Source organism: Camarhynchus parvulus, chromosome 2 (genome assembly GCF_901933205.1).
Source record: "Camarhynchus parvulus chromosome 2, STF_HiC, whole genome shotgun sequence".
Taxonomy (NCBI): domain Eukaryota; kingdom Metazoa; phylum Chordata; class Aves; order Passeriformes; family Thraupidae; genus Camarhynchus; species Camarhynchus parvulus.
This window is the reverse complement of record NC_044572.1, coordinates 119,055,648-119,075,706: the sequence shown is the minus strand read 5'-3', so window position 1 is coordinate 119,075,706 and position 20,059 is coordinate 119,055,648. Positions and strand designations below refer to the sequence as shown.

The window sequence follows — 20,059 nt, the reverse complement described above, 5'->3', positions numbered from 1 at the left end:
AGAGAAGGAGGAAAGCTCAGCAGGAAGAAGTTAACAAATGCTTTGGGAATGGAGGAGGGAGAAGACATAAGCTTTCCTTGTACAAATCTTAGGCTAGACTCACCTGGTCATTCATTTTTGATTGCTGTTTGTCTTTGGCTTGCTGCATTTCACTGGAGATACTCACTTATCAAATGGTTGCAGCAGCTTTAAGTTGCTTCTGCAAGCACATATCTGCTGCTGCTTCAAGCCCCAAAGCAGAGCTGATAGAAGGGAATGGAGAAACAAATCTCAGCTATTCCATGCAACATCTGTTGGTTTAATTGAGCTGCTGCAGGAGATTCAATCTAAGCTACCAGCTGTGGCACAGAAAGGTCTGAGGGACACAAACACATGGATCCATGCAAGCCAGCTGTGTGAAAGAGCAAAAAAAAACAGCATGGGCAGGAACTTCTTAAGCTACTATTGGTAGATTTGCCAGGTTACACATGCTGACAATCCCATTTTCCCTCAAAATGTTATTTCTAAACAATACCAAGTGCATTTTGCTTTCCAGGGATTGATCTGAAAGTGCAGAGCTGCATCTCAGCCTGTCTGGCTGAAATACAAATCTTCAGTACAAACATGTTAGCACTTGTAGTTCCTCCTGAAGATTTCAAACTGGATACACTGAAGCTGCAAGGTCAACACGTTTAGGAGCATAACACCGCTAGCTGCATAGGCTTTATGTGTAAGCCACAGGATATTTTGCTCCTTATTTGCCAATTCAGCCTATTTTAAGAGAATCCCACAATTTTCATTTTCTGCTTTGGACTTGACTGCTGAACTGATCATGTCATAATAAAATACATCTGCATAAATAACAGTGTTTCTACAGGGATTCTCAGTATTGGTTTCAGATATCGCTTTGCCAGAGAATTAGGGGGAGAATTCTAGTACTGTATTTCCTATGAAAATTTTACAAAAATGTCAAATACATTTGTGAAAGTTTGAAATGATGAGCCTGCAAACAAACTTTTTCCTTTTTTTTTCTGGATGGCCATTTAGCTATAAGTCAGCTTCCCTCTCAGAAGCTTTTCTGAGAAGTACTCGAGGATTTTAGAGTCTATGAGTATATATACACCTTTGGGGAAATGTTCTGGTTTGAAGGGCATGCTTTATTTTTTGAGCAGTTTTACCATATCCCTGATTGTGGTGCATATTGAGCTGACTGCTATTTTAAGTTGTTGACTCTGTGTGTGCTTGCTTATAGCTAATCAGAGGACTGAGCAGTGTCTCAGGTAGCTCACAAATAGAGTGTTCCACACCAACCAAGCAGGTGGAAACAAATGCAAGGGGTTCTGATGGAAGAATGGACCACATCAATTAATGATGGGAGGGTAATTGGCTTCTTTGAAGAATTACTCCTCAATAACTTCCCTGCTAAAAGAGCAAATGCTAAATGAATGTTTTTCCTCACCATGTTCAAGGGTGGAAAAATGCAGCCATCACTCATTAGCCCAAAGTCTGAGTCAGCTAGACAGCGTGAAAAAATACCGGGCACTCAAAGCTCACATTTAGCCTCAAAGCCGTGCCCTGCCACTCAAAAGGAACAAAACAGTCGTGCACTGTTTGTGACCTCCCTTTAGCTGTAACATAGTGTCAATCACACTGGGCTTTAATCCTTTCCAAATTATAACATGTATCTCTTGTGCTTTGTTCCCTTCCTGCCTTTTTTCCTTCTTTTATTCCTGACAAAAGAGGACACTATCTCTCTTTTATTATAGTCAGTATTTTGTCTGAAATTTCTGGTGCTTGTGACATTTTATTCCTTTTTCTTGCTTTCTTGACACTGTTTCTATACCTTTGCCCTACCAGATTTTAGTCTGGGATTTATTTTCTGGGCTTTTCTCTCCAAAATAATTCTTTCTTTTGATGCTACAATTTCTATTTCTAATGTATCACTGCGGTTCTCTCTACGTACCCATGGAAGTGGTTAGAAAGAAAGGGAGAATATCATGATCCAAGGCTTGTGATGGTCCCAAGATCTTGCACTGTGAATTAAAGCTCCAAGTCCCCAGGTTCTCTCTAACTGTGGTATCTAAGATGTAGTGGCCTCATTCTTCCTTCCTCTGTCTTTTCCCTGAGAGAATTGAGTTTGGAAGTTTTTTGAGTTATTCCTTCTTCCATCTGCTCCTTTGAGAAGATGAGCTTCTACTCCTTCCTTTAGTTTTGTGGTTACAAAAAAAAAAAGTTTCTTTTTCACAGATTTCTATTTTGAGTCCTCTTCTCCAGCAGCTTGCTGCAGTTGTCATTCATAGTTTCTAAGCTGGGGAAGGAGAAATCACTGAGCAATAGAAGAGTAACTAAAGTGGGAAACTAATGAATTCAGGAGGGTGTTGCTTCTTTAGCTTATACTCAGCTCATATTTGAATTGTTAATGTGGTATGCATTTGGATGGGCATTTACTCTAGGTTTTAAACAGAAAAACAGTAAAAAATTGTGTGAATTTGATAACTTGCTGAAGAAGCTTCTGGCTCTTTTTTCAGCCAAGTTGATTTTCAAAGCCTGGCAGCATATGCTCACACTTGCAGTTTCAGCTGTGTCTGTAGATCTACTGCATTTTGTCTGCCTAAGGGGGAAATTCACTATATGCTGGTTAAATATGAGCAAATCTAGTATTGTCTCTCCTGTGCTGGTTGTCACTCCTACGTCTCTCTTTAGCAGAAGCTACCTATGCATAAAATACAGAAGAGTAAGCATTACAGTAAGAATATGTTGTACAAGTGCAAAAGACCACACCTTGTTCTTCAAAACATTTCAAGGTTCTGAGGCTTTTTTTGTAAACCAATGTTTTAAAAAATCTAGAATCCACAGCCACCATGTGAGGCCACATAGGCTTCTTCAGCTTTTTTCTTATCTGAGGTTGTTGACCTCAGGAGAGGAGGAGAAGGTTACAGGGTCAAAGTCTTTTCCTCCTTGGAGCTTGCTGCTTGCTGGGAGAGGGTTGGCTGGAAAATAGATGTTTTAGAAAAAGGGTTGAGGGTCATGATTTTAATTCTGTTAGGGAACAGCTGGTTTGAGTTTCTTTCCACTTCTATCTTCCCTCCCTTCCTCACAAATCCATGGAGAGAGAAAAATTTGTTCAGAGGAAAGCAACACAAAAATAAAGAATTGCAGCATTTTCATCTTTAAAATAGATCATACTTGTTATAGGACTTCACATTAGGAGAGAGAGGAGGAAATTATTAAAATAATTGAAATCCCTTATTGTTACAAGCATTGAATTGATATTGATCTAAAGTGTCAGAGGTTTATTTGTTTTCCTGCCAACAGTTAAAATGTTAATAGTAATGTTTTAATGGATTTTTTTGTGGATAAATGATAGACATTGCAATTTTTAATTTAGTGATGGAGAAAGCTAATTTTTAATATATTGTGTTAGTTTGCAGAAAAGCAGCTGAAGAAAGATAGTTTGGTTTGGGTATTTCTGTTCAGATTTTCTTCATCTTTGCATGCTGCTTTCATGCACTAAGACCAAAGAGAGAGAAGGAAACTCACAACTCTCAAATGAATGGTAAACTAGGAACAGATTTTTCATCTGCACTCCTCTGAAACACTGGCCTCAGGCTGTGTTGGTGTGTGGCTCAACAGCAATCAGAGGTCATAATTTCATTGGCGGTTAGCATCAGGTTTAATTTTTCTAATATGTTACATTTACCAAAATGTCTGGTTTCAGTTACACTTATGCACTGACTGAGTCAGCTTTGAGCAGCATGATGTTTTAAGGTACCTGAAAGGCTACAAGAACGTTTATGGAACACATATGCTAATTGTTTTTAACCACTTTCCTTTCTAAACACAAAAATGTGTTTTTGGAAAGCCATTTAACAGTAGTAGCTAATGACAGTGTGCATTTATTCTAAGAAATGAGCACAAGGAATAGGTAAAATAGTTGTTTTAACAAGACTGCCATCTACTGATTTCCACAATTAAAAATATCCCTGATGACTAGATTGGTCATAGATTTTTTTTATAGCTTTGTTGTCAAGGTCTGCAAACTCAAGAAAATTATAAAATCTTTCTGTCATCTTAGGAATGCGACCAGGTTCACATTGACGACGTGTCTTCGGATGACAACGGTCAAGACTTAAGGTACAGAAGAACTCATTAAGATAAAAAGTTGCTTTGCAAATCCCTTTCTGGGCGAGGGATGGGCTGCTGGAATGCTCACAGTAGCCTGGCTCTCTTTTAGCTGTCTTCTTTGCAACCCAGCCAAGTGGGTAGCTGGTGGTTCAATGCAGCCTGTTGCCTTTTATTAATCCGTGGGGTTTTTTATCTCTGCCTAGCACGTATAACTTCGGAACCGACGGCTTTCCCGCGGCTGCCACCAGCGCCAACCTGTGCCTGGCCACCGGCGTGCGCGGAGGGGTGGACTGGATGCGGAAACTGGCCTTCCGCTACAGACGAGTAAAAGAAATATACAACACCTACAAAAACAACGTTGGAGGCAAGTGACTCTGGAGTGTCTAACAAACATGGATTATTAGGTGGTAAATGGGAGGAACTGGTTTCTACTCCTTTCTAGGAGTGTTTAGTGAGCTGCTTAGTTTGCAGAGTGCAGGAAATTGTCTGAGCTGGTGAAAGCAAAGGAAAATGACAGAGCGCTGCTTAATACCAGTGCAGACATGCCCTTGTCTACTCCACAGGTCTTCTTGGTCCAGCAAAAAGAGAGGCTTGGTTACAACTGAGAGCAGAAATTGAAGCTTTGACAGATTCTTGGTTAACACTTGCACTGAAAGCACTCACCCTCATACATTCGAGGTGAGTATAAAGAGTAGGAAGGAAGCTCTAGCATGTCTGAGGATGATCTGGAAGAGGCTGTCCGGTGTGGTGGGCAAAATGCTGAAGCTGGAGGACCTTACCCTCATTTCTTATTCTGATCTGACCGTGCTGCACCTTGTTCCTCGATACAGTGGTAAAAAAAAAAATGTTCTTTTTAAGTGGTAATAATAATGTTGAGGGGCTCTGATGGGAGGGGTAAGATTTTCCTTCTATTGTTTTGTTTTGGTTTCTTTCTGTATTGTTAAAAAAGGATATTTGCATTTTCTCTTCTGTAGGACAAACTGTGTGAACATTCTCGTAACAACTACTCAGCTAATTCCAGCTCTGGCAAAAGTCTTGTTGTACGGACTAGGGGTTGTATTTCCCATAGAGAATATTTACAGTGCAACTAAAATAGGTGAGCTATTTTCATCATGTTGTGATACATTTAAAGCTGTATTTCCAAAAAGAAAAGCTATTGTAGTCTATATTTAATTCTAACTTGCTTTTACTGTAGCAAATACAGAGATTCGTAACACCCGATCCTCATGAAACATTGCTAAAGCATCCTAAAAGTGCTTTTCGAATGTGTGATGATCCAGCACAGAAAGCTTTTTATAGCTCTATTAACAGTGGTACAGTCTCTGTTAGGAAGAAATGTTAAAAATAATGCTTTTTTTTCATCATTTCTCAAAACTGTGGGGCTGTGTAGCAATTGAGAAGGGTTTTTAATAGGTGGTAAGTACAGAACACTGAAGTCTCCCTGGAGCAGCAGTAGGAGAAATTCTGTAAAGGTAAGCCCTGGCTTATTTGCTTTCATGGGCTCCAGAGAAAATTTTGGTAAACAATTTACCAGAAGCAAGAATGTTTTGCTGCAAAATGTAATTGTTTAAGTTTCTTCATACTGACTGTAATAAGCTTCAGCCAGGCAAATGTTTATTTCTGTTTTCTGGTTCAGTATAAAAGATGTTATTCTGAGTATGTAGAAGTACCTCAGACCAGATGGCAATGGTGTTTGTAGTTTTAATGTGATTATGACATATCTGTTCTGTCTCAGATTCCCTCATAATTGTGGGCTACAAGAACACATTTTTCGTGTGTACTCAAGTATCTTAAGTATAATACAGCAAACTCAAATGGGGGATATTTTTGATTTTTTTTTAAACAAGACAAAACAAAAATTGTTTCATAGTTTTACAGAGAAATTTGCAAGCATTCCCATAAAATATTTAAAAATTTTCCTGAATATAAAAGTTATAGTGCCCTCTATCAAAACTTTATAGTAAATTATAGCTTTGAAATATAATGCTTTAAATACACATTTTAATTAAAACATATTTTAATAAATCTTCACTTGTGACTTCACATATATGGGATAGAAGGGTGGTTTTGGTAAAATGTGCTCTGTCAGTGACTGTCACAGGAAACCATGAGATTTTTGTAACATGGTGTGGTTAGTAATATTCAAACACTGTTTCAACTTAGTGTTGGAGGTTTCTTATCCCTGGTGCTACTGTTAAATGTTATCATTAAGTAGTTTGGGTTCTTTAATGTCTAGAAAACTTCATTTATTTTCCAGCCTACTTTTTCTTACACTTTTATTTTTCTTTAGCTGAAATAACTATTTTATAAACCACAGTTTTTCCATCCATTGCTGTAGACACTCTGGTTAGCATGTCCCATGGCCAGACTAAAGTGACCTTTCATAATGGGGACACTTGAGAAGACCCAATTTTAGGGTTTTTCTTTCTTTTGTCTTCTCAGTACCATACCTGAAACTTTCCAGTATGGGTACAAATTGAAAGAGAAGAAACGTAGGTTAGCTATTAGGAAGAAATTCCTAACTGTAAGGATGGTGAGGCATTGAAACAGGTTGCCCAGGGACGTTGTGGATGCCACAACCCTGGCAGTGTTCAAGACTTGGTGGGGTAAGGCCTTGGAAGACCTGGATAACCTTGGATAACCTTAAATAACTTATTACAGTGGGAGTGTCCCTGTACATGCCAGGGGAATAGATGAGTTTAAGGGCCCTTCCAACCCTTAACATTTCTGTGTTTCTATGGTACTTGTGCATAGGGCTGGAGCACTGAGATCATTTCCCTAGGTGTGTGCAGGGAAGGAAGGACCTATATGAATGGATCCCAGTGCAGGATCATGGACATGGCCCATGTATTGGATTACAGGCTTTTAAATCTTAATCTTTTGAATGGCCTTCCAAGTCAAGGTACTACTGTTTTAGGAGCTGTGATTAATCATGCCACAGATTTTGGAGAAGAAGCTAGAATTTCAACTCAGCTTCAATCAATTTACTCAAATCATGCTACTAGTCTTAAACAAATGGTAGATAATTCTCCTGGTGGTGAAATTCCCCACAAAACCTGTGTCATATTAGGGAATGAGACAAGAAAGGTCATATTGTGCACCTCTAGTATGCTGTTTATGCTGCAACCAGCCTTGATACGCCATCCTGAGGGACAGACTCTTCTCATTGTTGTAGCTCTACTTAAGAATTCCAAGGGTTGGGGAGATCCAGGCTAAAAAGTTATTTATTTGATGACATCCCATCACCATCTACCCTGAATAGTCTGATCTTTTTCTTTCAGGAAAGGAAAGCTGTTTTGAGCGAATAATGCAAAGATTTGGAAGAAAAGTAGTGTATGTTGTTATAGGAGATGGTGTCGAAGAAGAACAAGGAGCAAAAAAGGTAATGACCTTCTTTTGGTGAGAGTTGGTTTCAAGAGTCTGGAAAATTGTCTTTTCTTCAGCATGGCATAGCATGCACTGACATTTAGGTTGGATATCTTTGCCTTATAAAATCTGTGTTGACTCTATCTAGTAGAAAACCAGGTAAGGCTATAGATAATGATTTGCCCTGCTGTTCTCCAAAAGACACATTAAACTATGTATGTTTGATGCATTTCAAAAAGGGGCCAGAAAATGGGCCCTGGCTTTTGTGCCAAGAACTAACAGTTCTGTTTTCCTTGGCAACCCAAAATACCACATAGGATGTTATGAATGTAAGCAAAATATGGTGATTCTTAGTGATCAAAGGCAGTATGCTGTTTGACTGTATGAAACACGTATATGTCACACCTTAAAAAGACATGTAGGACTGGAGTAGGTAGACAGGAATTTCCGTTTTCTTGTGTGTCCATAATTTTGATTCGTCATTCAAACAACAACCTGTGGCTTGGCATGCATTCATAATCTCAGATAACTGAGCAGAGGATACTATTTGACTGTCTATTATTTTTTGCTTCCCACTGAGAAGAAGGGAAAAATTCACTTTTTTTTTCAATGTGAATTAAGCTTATAAAAAGCAACACTTCCCATTCACAAATAATAGACTTTATTTGTAGACTGGCTAACAAAACTACCCTAGGTAGTCTGCAGATACACACTCTTTGCTTGGAGGAATGAGGCATAACCTTGGCTATTTGAAAAATAGGAGAAAGAGTAGGAAAATGGGCATTTTTGTTCTTGCTTCCTTTCACAGATAAATTGTCTTTACACAGCTGCTTTTTCACCACAAAACTCTCTGTGATACTTCTATCTCTTTCCACTGTGACTTTCTAAATTGGAGAAGTGAAACTAATTAGTCCACATGGCGTTTTAACAACCATTGACTGGTTTTGCTTCATGAAATCTGGGTTTTGTGTCCCTGAAGCCTGGCGGGTAGGTTCCCGGCTCGTCCCACCACTTTGCAGAGTCTCAGTTTCATATATCCCTTTGGCGGACTGGCGGGAACAGTTTGCTCCTTTCTCCTTCAGAAATGCCTTTCATCTTTGCAGAGAAATGTTTTCCCGCTGCAAATGATTACATTTTAAAAGCTGTATTTAAGATCAGGGGGCAAAAAAAATTCCTTCTCTTTGTTCCTTTTCTGTTGCTCGGTGAAATAGTGTTGTATATGATAATGGCAGGAGTAGTCCTTTTGGTAACATTATCTATTCCAATGCTTTTTTCAACAGGAAACATGATTCAGAAAATCATAAGAGAAAGCCTTTCCAGTCGCTAAGAGGAGTAGCAGTATAGAAAGTTCCTTTGTGCAATTACTTGTGTATATTCTTTCCTGGTGGAAGGAATTTTCAGGTTGAAAGCATGTTAGATTCTCTGGATTAAATTATCTGCTGCAGCGATGCCAGAGAAGTCAATAAGTAGACCAGCAGCCCTGCCTTTCTGCATAAAGTAATGCTTCTGTGATTCTTGTCCTGCTTCTTACTCCACCAAATAAGAAATCACCATTTCACACTGTGAATGCAGGATTTGCCTTTTTAGTTTTTTCCTTCACATCCTGCAGGAGTAGAAACCTTCTCTGGTGAGCATACAAACAAAACAGAAGCTTTGCCTCTCCAAAACTACCCAAAGCATCTCAATCCAGAGTGGCATAACTGTCCTGTGATGTACCCGATTGTCATGCTTACCCCTGGATTTTGGTAGCTGGTTCCTTTTTGCCCTGCTTCCCGTCAGCATGTCAGGTTTTGTGGCCTTCTCCAGAGAAGATACAGGTCTTCTGTTACCCTTTGCACAGCAGTTTTCTGTAGGGCTTTGGCCTGAGGTGAAGCCATTAACATATGTGTGTTTCTTTACACTATTTAGACCATAAACAGTACAACCTTCTTTGGATAGCACTTCATGGTTTACATGTAAACTGTAATGAGTCTTTTCAAGTGAGCATATAAATTCAAGCCTATTTAATTAGAGATTTTTTTTATTCTATGTTCATTCAGTGGATTAAAAAGAGGTTGAACTTTCAGCTTAGGAGGTAAGAAAGTTAAGGTTAAATTATTAAAAATAATTTACCAATAATTTATAAATTCCTTCATCATAAAACAAGGTTTTCATGTATGTCCTTCACTCATGGAAAATATTGAGTCAATACAATGGTAGGAATATAAAAGAAACTTTTAAAATCTTTTTATTATTGTCATTAGTATAAAAATTCAATAATAAAAATTTCTTAATGCCACTTAAAAGATCATTGCTTTATTGAGAAACATTTTTGGGATAAACAATTTGTTCATAAAATGCCTCTTTTGGTTGATGTAAGTAAACATAATACACAGCAAACTGCACACTGTTACATTTCTGGTAGCATTAGTCAAACTATGATATTGACACCTTTGTTTAGCTGTCACTTCCAGCAAAATATTTGATGAGAAAATTAAACTCTTGGGATGTTTGCACTGTGGATTGAGGAATGATCGAACCCTACTGGGTCAGTGCAGCAGCCCGTGAGCTTGGCTGTAACACCAGGGCTCACTCACACAAAGGTTGCTACCTTCATATCAGCTTCCCCAGGAAAAGAGGGAGAGGAGGGCAGAGAGAAGCCAGTGTGAAAGTCCAAAGGGTGCTCTGGAGCTACTGACACCAGTGTTGTCACCTCAGAGTGCCACTGTGGTGACACAGCTGTTCTCAGTACAAGGGTCTGGGGGTTTCTGCCAGAGACTCCATTGTCTCGGCATTTTGCTTTGCTTTGTTTTGTGTTTTGGTTTTGGTGGTTATTTTGTTCTGTTGTGTTTTGTGCTCATCTTTTGCCTTTGCCTTTGGAGACACATTCAGGAAATACTAATAAGACAGAAAAACCCCAACTCCTGAGTTTTTCTGCTTAGGAGAATTCTCCAAAGGATTTCTAATTTGCGAGATGAGACAAAGGCTCCTCTGCACTGAGGAGCTGGATTTTACATCAGGTGATTCGGGAGAGCCTAGGCAAATGGGCTTCTCCTTTGTCTCCAAAATGGTCATGCTGCCTGGGAGGAAAAATCATAAATCTTTGTGGAGCAATAAATAGAATATAAATGGGTATCCAATATGCCACTGCTTTTAAGCTCAGAGTCACACTGTGCTGGTCAGGTTTGGGGTAGGAAGTAAAGACAGCCGCTTAGCAAATCTGGCAGGAATACAATAAAAATACCGTGAAAGATGACAAAAACTGATGAGTTTTCTATTCAAATCCATCACAAATCTCAGGAGTAAGTTTTTTTGCATAAATATGTATTCATTTAAAGGAAGGAGGATAAAGTGTAATCTGGACTTTTTGGTGTTACTATCAAAATATGGATTTGTTTTGTATATGTATTAATAGCAACACTATTTTGTGGAGTAAAATAGCTGAAGTTTTGTACATTTTGTAGTTACACACTGAAAATAAAATTACTTCTATTTCAGAAATAAAATAGATTAATGTCTTAGATTATTTAATAATACTCTAATTCTTAGGCTTACTAAATTTGTAGTTTCATTTTTTATGCTTTTTACACTAAAACCAAAATTTTGCCACCATATTTAATTTCAAACTGTCATCAAAATCAAATAATTTAAAAGTTCATAGATGTTTTATTACTCAGTATCATCTGCCAAACAATTCATGATTTTTAAAAGACAAATGCTTCATATTTACTTGGAATATGTTGAAATAGTAGACTTAGGGTTCCATTAGATACGAATGCATCCGGTTTCACCACCTATTTATTAGTGGTTAGCATTTGTCATCCATTCTCCTGCAGCAGCAAATGTGAGATTAGCATTTCTTGCTTGGCTCAGAATAGAAGCATTCTGCATGACAGGGGTGTGCTAAGTATTGGCAGGGATGGCTTTTTAAAGGCAATATTTAGTACAGATACATACAAAGGATCTCTTGCTCTCTCAAATGAGCTCAAATCATTTGGCAAGAGGAAATGTACTTCCATCTCATGGGTGTGTTGCCACTTTTGACGTGGCTGAATAGTTGTGAATCCACAATGCATGTTAATAGAGGAATAATAGATAAGGTTGTGTATGATAATTTTGTTACTTTAAAGGTTCTAGTTTCATACAATCATTATCTTAGATGGAGTGAAAATTATCATACATGCCTCATGAAAACACAGGCATATATATGAACACGTATGCGTGAGGCTCTATATATACACACAAAGATACAGATATATAGAGAGCTGTATCAGGTTTGTTTCCCCTCCTCACAGCTCTGAAGGCTGTAGTGTAGGGTCAGACTGATAGAAATCTGAATTGGCCACGTTCAGCCATGCTGAGGACATCAGAGCAGATTCCAGCCCCATGCAGCCACCATGTTCCTGGCATGCTTTATTTCTCAGGAGTGCGCAGCTGGCCTTTAGACCTACATGAAGGAGAACTGAAAATAATTATAATCCTGAGATTTACACAACCTCCTTTTTTCATGAGATTCTCTATTGTCATTCCACACTTCGCTGCTGTAACTGCATGGAGTAAATTTAGGTATACTCCTTTCACAGACAGACAGACAGATAGACATAAATAAAGCAGAGGACACTTAACTGAATTTGAGCTAGAAATATATGGTCAAAATAATGACTGCTAACAGTTTTGGTTTAAAATCTGACCATCAACAGCTGACCCATAAACAGGGTAATCCAAAACTCGATATTGCACATGTGCATCTAGCACAAGGTGCTGTAATTTGATTTAGCAGAAGCTAAACCTTCTGTTAAATCAATCAGAGTCTTTAACTGCTCTATCAGCCTGCTATGTGTATGCTCTGTGCTGCTGAGGTTGTTACTAGGGAAGCAGTATAAATCTGGAGCTGCATGGAGTGGGAGCTGGAAGCCAAGAATTTATTCCTATAGCTCTCCCTATTCATTGGTTTGCTCCCTGACCTTGGAGGGCATCCATGTCATTGACTCTTGGTTTCTGCAGAGACTCTTTGCATAGGCAGGTGTCCACTAAAGTCTTTGCCAGCCACATCACAGGTATGCTGTTTACACCTCCCTGGCCCAGTGGCTAAAGCAGACCTGCTGCCAAGCTGACTGAGAGGAGGAGCAGGGAGCTATGGCTGGCTGTCAGGGAGACCAGCTGTGTCCCACCTGACAGGGGTTTGAGAGAGAAGAGGGAAGCTGCCACCTCCCACGAAAAGGAGGCAGCACTGCTGAGCATCGCCGGCCTGTGCAGTCATCTGGCAAACACAGCATGGACCTGCTGCAAGCACAAACCCATGACTCTTTGTGCTTGATGTAGTATCTCTATCAGATATTTCAAATTCTGCCAGAGAGATCTTGCAGCCTAAGTTACAGATAGGTGCACAAAAGCTTTTGCAAAATCCAGAGAATGGCATGACTAGCAATTTTTATTTCGTATTGCTCTTGCTGGTTCATTTCCTGAACATGATGCAAGAAGTTCATCTTTAGGAAATCTGTGAGTTGGAAAGCAGCAGTGTCAGGCCTGACAGAGCACAGAGGGTAGGCTGCCTGTATAATGTAACAGGGAAGAAAGACCCTGGGACGTGGAGTTGTAACTGAGTGAGCTAACTGCATCTGCTTTCTGTAGTTGGTGGAGCATAGAGACAGTACCGTGGAAGTCCAGATTGAAGATGTAGGGAAAAAAAATGTTGTAGTGTTTACCATTTCCTTCTTAAGGAAAAGATCCATCTATAAAAGTGTTTTGGAAATATCATGAGCTTTTTTTTTTTTTTAATGCCTCTATTGTGTCTCTGGATTTTGTTTGGTTTGTTCTCTCCATTGTCAGCCATCACTCATGAATTTATCTTCAAGCTGAAATTCAATCAGCTGTTTCTCAAGGCTTTCTAACACACTAGAGCAAAGCAAGGCAGAACAGAAACTGCTACAATGGTGTTTTCTTAGGGGTCATTTTGTTTTCTTCCTGAGGAAATTCCTTTGCTCTAGAAGCTGGGCATACTCTGAATGTGGGTACATGTTGATACATATTGCATCTTCATTCTAATCAGGAGTGTTATATCAAAGAGGATGTGATAGGCTGAGTGTTAAGGTCTTTGCCTTCTCAGACAGGTACAGAAATTACACTAAATTTGCAGCTGGAATCAGTGGGTTTAACATTGTTTTCAAATTTTTTCTCTAACTTAGAATTTGAGAAGACCAGAATGAAAAAAGGAGAGCAGAATAAAAGTGACAGAGGAGATGGAGTTTTGCCACTGATTTCAGTGGAATTAGGAATTTACTCAGGAGCTGCTGAAGTAGGATGATGAAAGCCTCTTTGGAAAATCATAGATAAAAATGGTTGGGAAACTTAGAAGCTAATGTGATAATTAATTGCTTGTGGTTTGCCTCCTAAAGATGTCAGGACACAAACTGATCCGATGAAAAGGTGAATATAATAGTGTTAGCCTTCAGAATACTGTTGAATTGAAACTATTTTCCTATTGGATTTAGAGAATAATTTCCTGACAAAAGCTCTTTTTTCTTATTTTTTAATTTATGCAAAAGTTCTTGTTGACATTATAACCCCCATTTTCAAGTATGAAGGTAGTTCTTAAGCAGATTTTTACCCTTCATTAATGAGGTAATCTGTGCTTTTTCCTGGGATTTGTGTTTTTGGTTTATTCAGGTTCTTTGCAGAAGTATTTGTGCTCCAGACAGATTTTATTACAAGTAATAGGAAAAAAAGATGTGTTTATTTTAATGTCCCACATGGAAAAGATGCTTTAAGATCAGTGTTAGCAATGACCAATGTTATACAAGCCACTGGGATAAAAATCTTTTCAAAGTGATGTGAGCAACACATGAGTTATTCTGAATCACCATTTCTCTGTTCTTAACTCTTCTGCCAAGAGGAGTTTTTTACAAGGACCAAATACATTTTGAGAGTAAACAACACTTTCACTTTCTTTATTTTCTTTCTGTTTCCTTCCTGAAACTACCCACATGCTTTATGTGTATGTTATTTAATTTCTTTTTTTCCAGAAGTAATATTTTCTTCCACAGTGTTCTGAAATCTGTTTTTCATATTAAGAGATTAGAAGCCCCTCCCTTCCTTATGATCTCCTGATGTGTTTGCTGTAGTTCCTATTGTAAATAGATCTGCTGTTATTGAGAATTTATGCTTAGGGGGTGGGTCAGAGGAACCAGACATAAACATGAAGGACTCGAGGTTTTAAGAGCTCTTTTTCTCTCTCCCGAAGTGTTCTCTTATCCCCGTGAAAGACAAAGGGTGTGTCTAAGTACCAGAATGCTTGGGGTTATTTTTCATGTTGTCTGTGCTGTTCACAGCATGCTATGCCATTTTGGAGGATCTCGAGCCACTCTGACCTTATGGCCCTTCACCATGCCTTGGAACTGGAGTACTTGTAGCAGCTTAGCAGCACTTTCAAACCTCGGAGCCTCCTTCTGCCCGTGGATGAGATGCCTGTGTCTTGTGTCAGCATTGGACGACAGAACTCTGTGATTTCAGCATGTTGACGTACAGCTGCAGTCGGGGTTAACCCTTGCCCTTTCAGTGAACAGAGGAGCAAGTCCTTTTCTTCAGAACAGCTGTTGGCTCCGGCACTGCCAGCCCAACAAAATAAGCCATGCGAGTGTTTGAACAACTCATCTTTACCACATATGCTACCAAAAAGAAATAGAGAAGGAAAAAATAAAATGGGAAAAAAATAAAAAAAAAAGAAGAAGAAAATAAAAGGAAATAAGAGGTTCATACCTGTGAAGAAAAGAAAAAGGACCTGCAAATGCTTTGTAGTTTTTAGCCTCTTCAATGTGACACACACAATTTCTTCAACACAGCAAACTTGATTGCACAATGAAGACTGAGATTTTACAAAATACCAGTGGAGTAATTTTCTTATAAAGAAGGTTTACGTTTTGGTTTCTCATACCCAGGGTACTCTGTACATCTTTACTTATTTATGAACAGACTGTATTTTGACATCATATAACTGAGGATATGTATAATAGGATAAAAGGCTATTATAAGCCTTTGCCTTATGGTACAGCAACTACTTTTGATTTTAGCACATTACAGAGTAGTTTAAAATATGTCTAATTTAAACTAATAGGTACATCACTGAGACAATCATGTACAGGAAGAATTTTTTGTGTAAATTTGTAATAATGAATGATTCTTTTACATATTGTTAAGGTAAATGCTATTGAAAGATAGTAATGCCTTGTTGGTGAAGAATGAGGCCACATGTGCACAAACTCGTGCAGTGCCTTATCAATGTGTTGGATATAAATATGTAGATAATTGATTTTTTTTAGATAAATTTGTCAAGACCAAAAGCATGGATGTCAAGTGTCAATAGGAATTGGGTTTTGTTCTCAGCTGTTTCTCTGCCATTTTCTTCTCTCACCCCCTCTGATTATGAAAAGATTGATTTTGTGTGTCCCCCATGGTTGAAGCAAATACAGATAAAACCCAAGTGAAGAGGAGGCCTTTATTGTCTTTTTGTTTCCTCTTTTAAAGGTAACATATTAACTCTTTCTTAGAGTATTAAAAAATTAATTAGGAGGTCATTCCATAAAGTAATAGAGAAAGAACACAAATATATTTTAAGATGTAACTTAAACTGGAACCTTGGTACTGAATAGCTTTTGTCTCATCCAAAAATGAAGGAAATTATCATCACTAATATTTTTAGAAATTAGAAATGGGAATATTTTGGAAAAATTAAACAAGAATGCTCATATACATTTAAGTTTTTTAATCCTCTTCCACCAGGAGTCAGATTTTCCTAAGATATAACATCCATTGCCGGCAATGGAAATGCTGAAATGGTTATCGCCAAGGAGTTAAAATTTGCTTTTGTCTGTACTAACTTAAAGGACAAACCTAGACCGTGTCTGTCTGTGATTTGTGACTTTTCTGATCTTGAAAGCTTTGAGCTACTTGGTTAAATAAACTGTTAGTCTGACTTTTTTTGGCTTGAATTGTACCAATTCCCTTGGCCCAGTTAAATATCTTATTAAAAAGAAGCCTCACCTTTGTGATTAATTTTCTGGTTTTCTCTTCTTTCATTTTTTTTAAAAAAAACACCAGCCTCGAAACAGCTACCTGCAAAGCTACAGAGCACCAATGTAGCTACAAATCAACACCCTTCTCTATGGGAGGAATCATATTGCTGCTAGAAAAAAAAATTTGTGGATTGCCTTAGTACCAACAGAGAGGTTTTTATCTTACCAAGACTCGCACGTGTGCTTTACCCAGTATGAGTTCTGCAACTCGTGCTGGACTCACATACGTGCATAAAGCACATTGTGGATAGTTTTTAGAATTGAGACTATCATTAGCCTTTTCTTTCCTCAAGCAAATTAGACAGTGACAGGGGGATTGGTTGTCTTTTTTTTTCTTTGGCTCTTTTCAATTTTTAGTCACTTGCGGACTGAAAAACAACAACAGTTTATCTGGGCCTTATTGTACAAAAAGTGTGTTGTGTCCACAATTGTGTACAGAATTTTTCTTCATTAATTTTGTTTTAAATTAATAAAATTGATTTGTGAACGTATTAAACAATTGTCTTGTATGCAAGTCTGTGATATTTCTGCCCTCTGGGTTGGGAATGAGGAGACATCTCTCATCTCTTTGCTGTCTCAAGACACAGAAATTATTCACCTTCTGGTGCCCAGCAGAGATGTAAAGCAGATTAAAGAATACTTGCAACTAGTTTACAGAAGGCTTGGTCAGATGAGCAGCAGTTGTTTTGCTTATGTGCAGCAGCTAGAGAAGGTCAGTGCAGAATAAGGCCTTGGTGTCCTGGAAATGTCTCTGAGTTACAGCAAATGCCTGAACTTCATGGTGCCTCTGTCATCCAAAGCAATCCATATGAATGGATGAGTCTGCCATTCAGACATCTCACTCAGGGCTACAAGTCCCATCCTCTAAGGTTTAACAGGCCTGAACATCTGGGAATTCAGGAGTGGCATTTAACTTTACCAAGCACAGAGCAGGGCTGCCCTTTAAATTGGGAAGAAAGCCAGTGACCACCATTTTATAGCAGTTTTATAGTTTTGTTGTACACTCATGGTCTGGTGAAGATCCCTCTTTGCGTCTCTGCCCATCAGTGAGACCCTTGGCTGCCAGCAGGTTATTCCTTACTCTCACTTGCTGGTCTAGTGAGACCTAACAAATGGAAGCAAATCCAAGGACCTGCTTCTACATACTTGGCACCACCATGGAAGTTGCATGCCCAGAGCTGAATTAAATGTTTTCAGCACAGCACCAATCATGCTGGAAATTAGTGTGATGAAGTAAGCACTTAAATGCCCCCTGTAGTCAGTGTCTTTCTTTCTGAGCAACTAAATACTCAGAAAAATATTTTTTTATACGGAGCATCATATGAAAACCCTTTTTAAATCAAAATCTTGTATGAAAGCAAGGAGTCCTATAGAGTGAAGGAGATAAGGTAGGCAGCTCATAAACTTGCGGTACACTTTTTGAAACATGTCAGAACTGCTTGAAGTTTCCATTTCTTAGATGCTCACTGATAAAAATGTTCAGCTGTAATGGTTTCTATTCTAAGAATAACACATATGTAACTTTGAGGTAGTGCCAAGAAAGTGAAATTTAAAAAGTAATTATTATTATTTATGTCTCTCATGACTGGAATGCATGCTCAGTGAGTGGTACCTTTGTCTCAAAAATGCTTGCAATGCAAGCAAATAAAATATTGTTAGAAATTATTTTTTGCCTTTTTCTTCAGTTTTCTGGTTCTCTCAGTGTTGAATTCTGCCCTGCATATCAAGAGACACGTTTCTTTGTGTCATATGCCAAGGGAGAGGCACAGGCCTGTCCCAGTCTTCCTGTCCTTTGTCAATGGGAAGGCTGCACAGCTGCCACTTTTGCCATTCTCTTCTTAGCTGGGGACTGGCTCTACCAAAATTGCCCAGCTCTCTTGTGCAGGCAAAAGGCTAGAAGGAAATGGGAAAATCCAGGGGAAGACAGTCATCTCCCAGGTTGGAAAAAAACATAGAGAAGAGGATTGAGCATTACAAGGCTGCAACTGCAAAGAGGATCTGCAGGTAACCAGGAAGGGTCACTGAGTGGAGCACCCAGTACTCCTAGATGGGCCCCCAGCATCTTCTCAGGATTATGCTCAGGAATTTGATGGGACAAGAGATCAGTGAGAGGTCCCACAGCCTCTTGGCTACCCTATCCCACCAACTTCATGGTGTGGATGGCAGGTTGGCCGCAGCATGGTGGACAGCAGCACATAGCTCAATATGGGCCTCAGGGGAGGGCGGTGTAAATCAAAGTGGGACTGGTTGCCATCCCTCTTCTGGCTCCTCCTGAAACTCTTGCCCTGTCCCCATTGCCTCTGTAGAACTGGCATGCACCTGCATGTGCCAGAAAGGACACAGCAAAGATGGAAATCTCTGGAGTACATGCCCTGAATTCCCTCCACAGCCTTTTAACTGTGTGAACTTTTCTGTACTATATATATGCATATATACACACACATACACATACATATACATACATATAGATATATAGCTAGATACACAAATATAGACAGGCATATTTGTTGCTGAGCTTTGTTATGACAGCAAAATAAAATGGTGTATCATTGAACCTGTTGCCTAAGTGACTTTATGTTAATGGTTTCCAATATAAAATGCCCCTTACTCTTGTTCTCCAGCACAGCTATGAAAGATAAATGAAGATAAATAAACATTTGGCTACTCAAATCATCCATCTTTGTAACTGTCAGCATTTCAGTTTGTGCGAGTATAAATAAACTTCCACCAGGGGATTTTTTTAGTTGTTTTTTTACTAATATTCTATAGTGCCATTTCTGGTTTTTAAGTGGCTGTTTGTTCCTGCTAATGGTAACAGAATAACAGCAGAAGAAAAATAAAATATATGGATTTATCTAAAGCTAAATACACATATGCCAGTTCTCATGGAAGCCATATGATGTTGCCAGTTGATGTGGAAGTCAGACATAGGTACAAGTATACTATTAGAGATCTGTCCTTCCCATCACTTCACCAGCACTGGCAGCGTCTCAGCTGGTAAGAGATATTTGTGGCTTGGGGTTTTTTTTCTCATCCTCACTTAGAAATGTTTTGCATGGACTGCTCTCTGCTGCTTCCTGAAGGGCTGGTCTTTGACACTGTGCTGTTTCCATTCTTATGCACAGGTGCATTGTTTTCTAAAGTGGGAGTTGAATAATTTGCACAGGAAGCTCCAGTCCGCTTTATTTCATTCATTGCCAAGTCATGTCAAATTTGACATGGGAGTGAAGTGAGAACTAGATATCACATTAAGTTTAATAGCTGAGACTGCAGTGATAGATGGTATCGTGCAGAGAAGGTGAAAAATAGTTAGAAACAAAATGACAAAACATAAATTGATTTGAAACACGTAGGATAATAAATCCGGGAGAAAATAATGCAAAGCAAGGAGTGAGGAAGAATGCTGAGTTGTCCAGAATGGAGAAAATTATGTTTGGGAAGGCAAATTAATTTCTTGGCTGTGCCACAGAACACCCCAGGAGTTGTTAGGACTCAGGCTCAGTAAAGCTAAGTGTCACTGTGGCTGGCCACCTGCAGGACAT

General features: G+C 38.9%; 1 protein-coding gene across 11 annotated transcripts in view; it reads left to right on the top strand.

Annotated features, from left to right (window-relative positions):
- The window catches only part of EYA1 (EYA transcriptional coactivator and phosphatase 1), a 165,400-nt gene extending 147,449 nt beyond the window's left edge, over positions 1-17,951 (top strand). For 9 of the 11 annotated variants that reach the window (XM_030943509.1, XM_030943514.1, XM_030943510.1 and 6 more), the window contains 6 exons: positions 4,055-4,113; positions 4,308-4,468; positions 4,668-4,782; positions 5,079-5,200; positions 7,386-7,486; positions 14,778-17,951. In XM_030943509.1, coding sequence (XP_030799369.1) covers positions 4,055-4,113; positions 4,308-4,468; positions 4,668-4,782; positions 5,079-5,200; positions 7,386-7,486; positions 14,778-14,858 — 639 coding nt within the window. In that variant the 3' untranslated portion in view covers positions 14,859-17,951. The remainder of the gene's footprint in view (positions 1-4,054; positions 4,114-4,307; positions 4,469-4,667; positions 4,783-5,078; positions 5,201-7,385; positions 7,487-14,777) is intronic. The other 2 variants (XM_030943513.1, XM_030943512.1) reach the window with 1 other exon arrangement.
- The last annotated feature ends 2,108 nt before the right edge of the window (positions 17,952-20,059 follow it).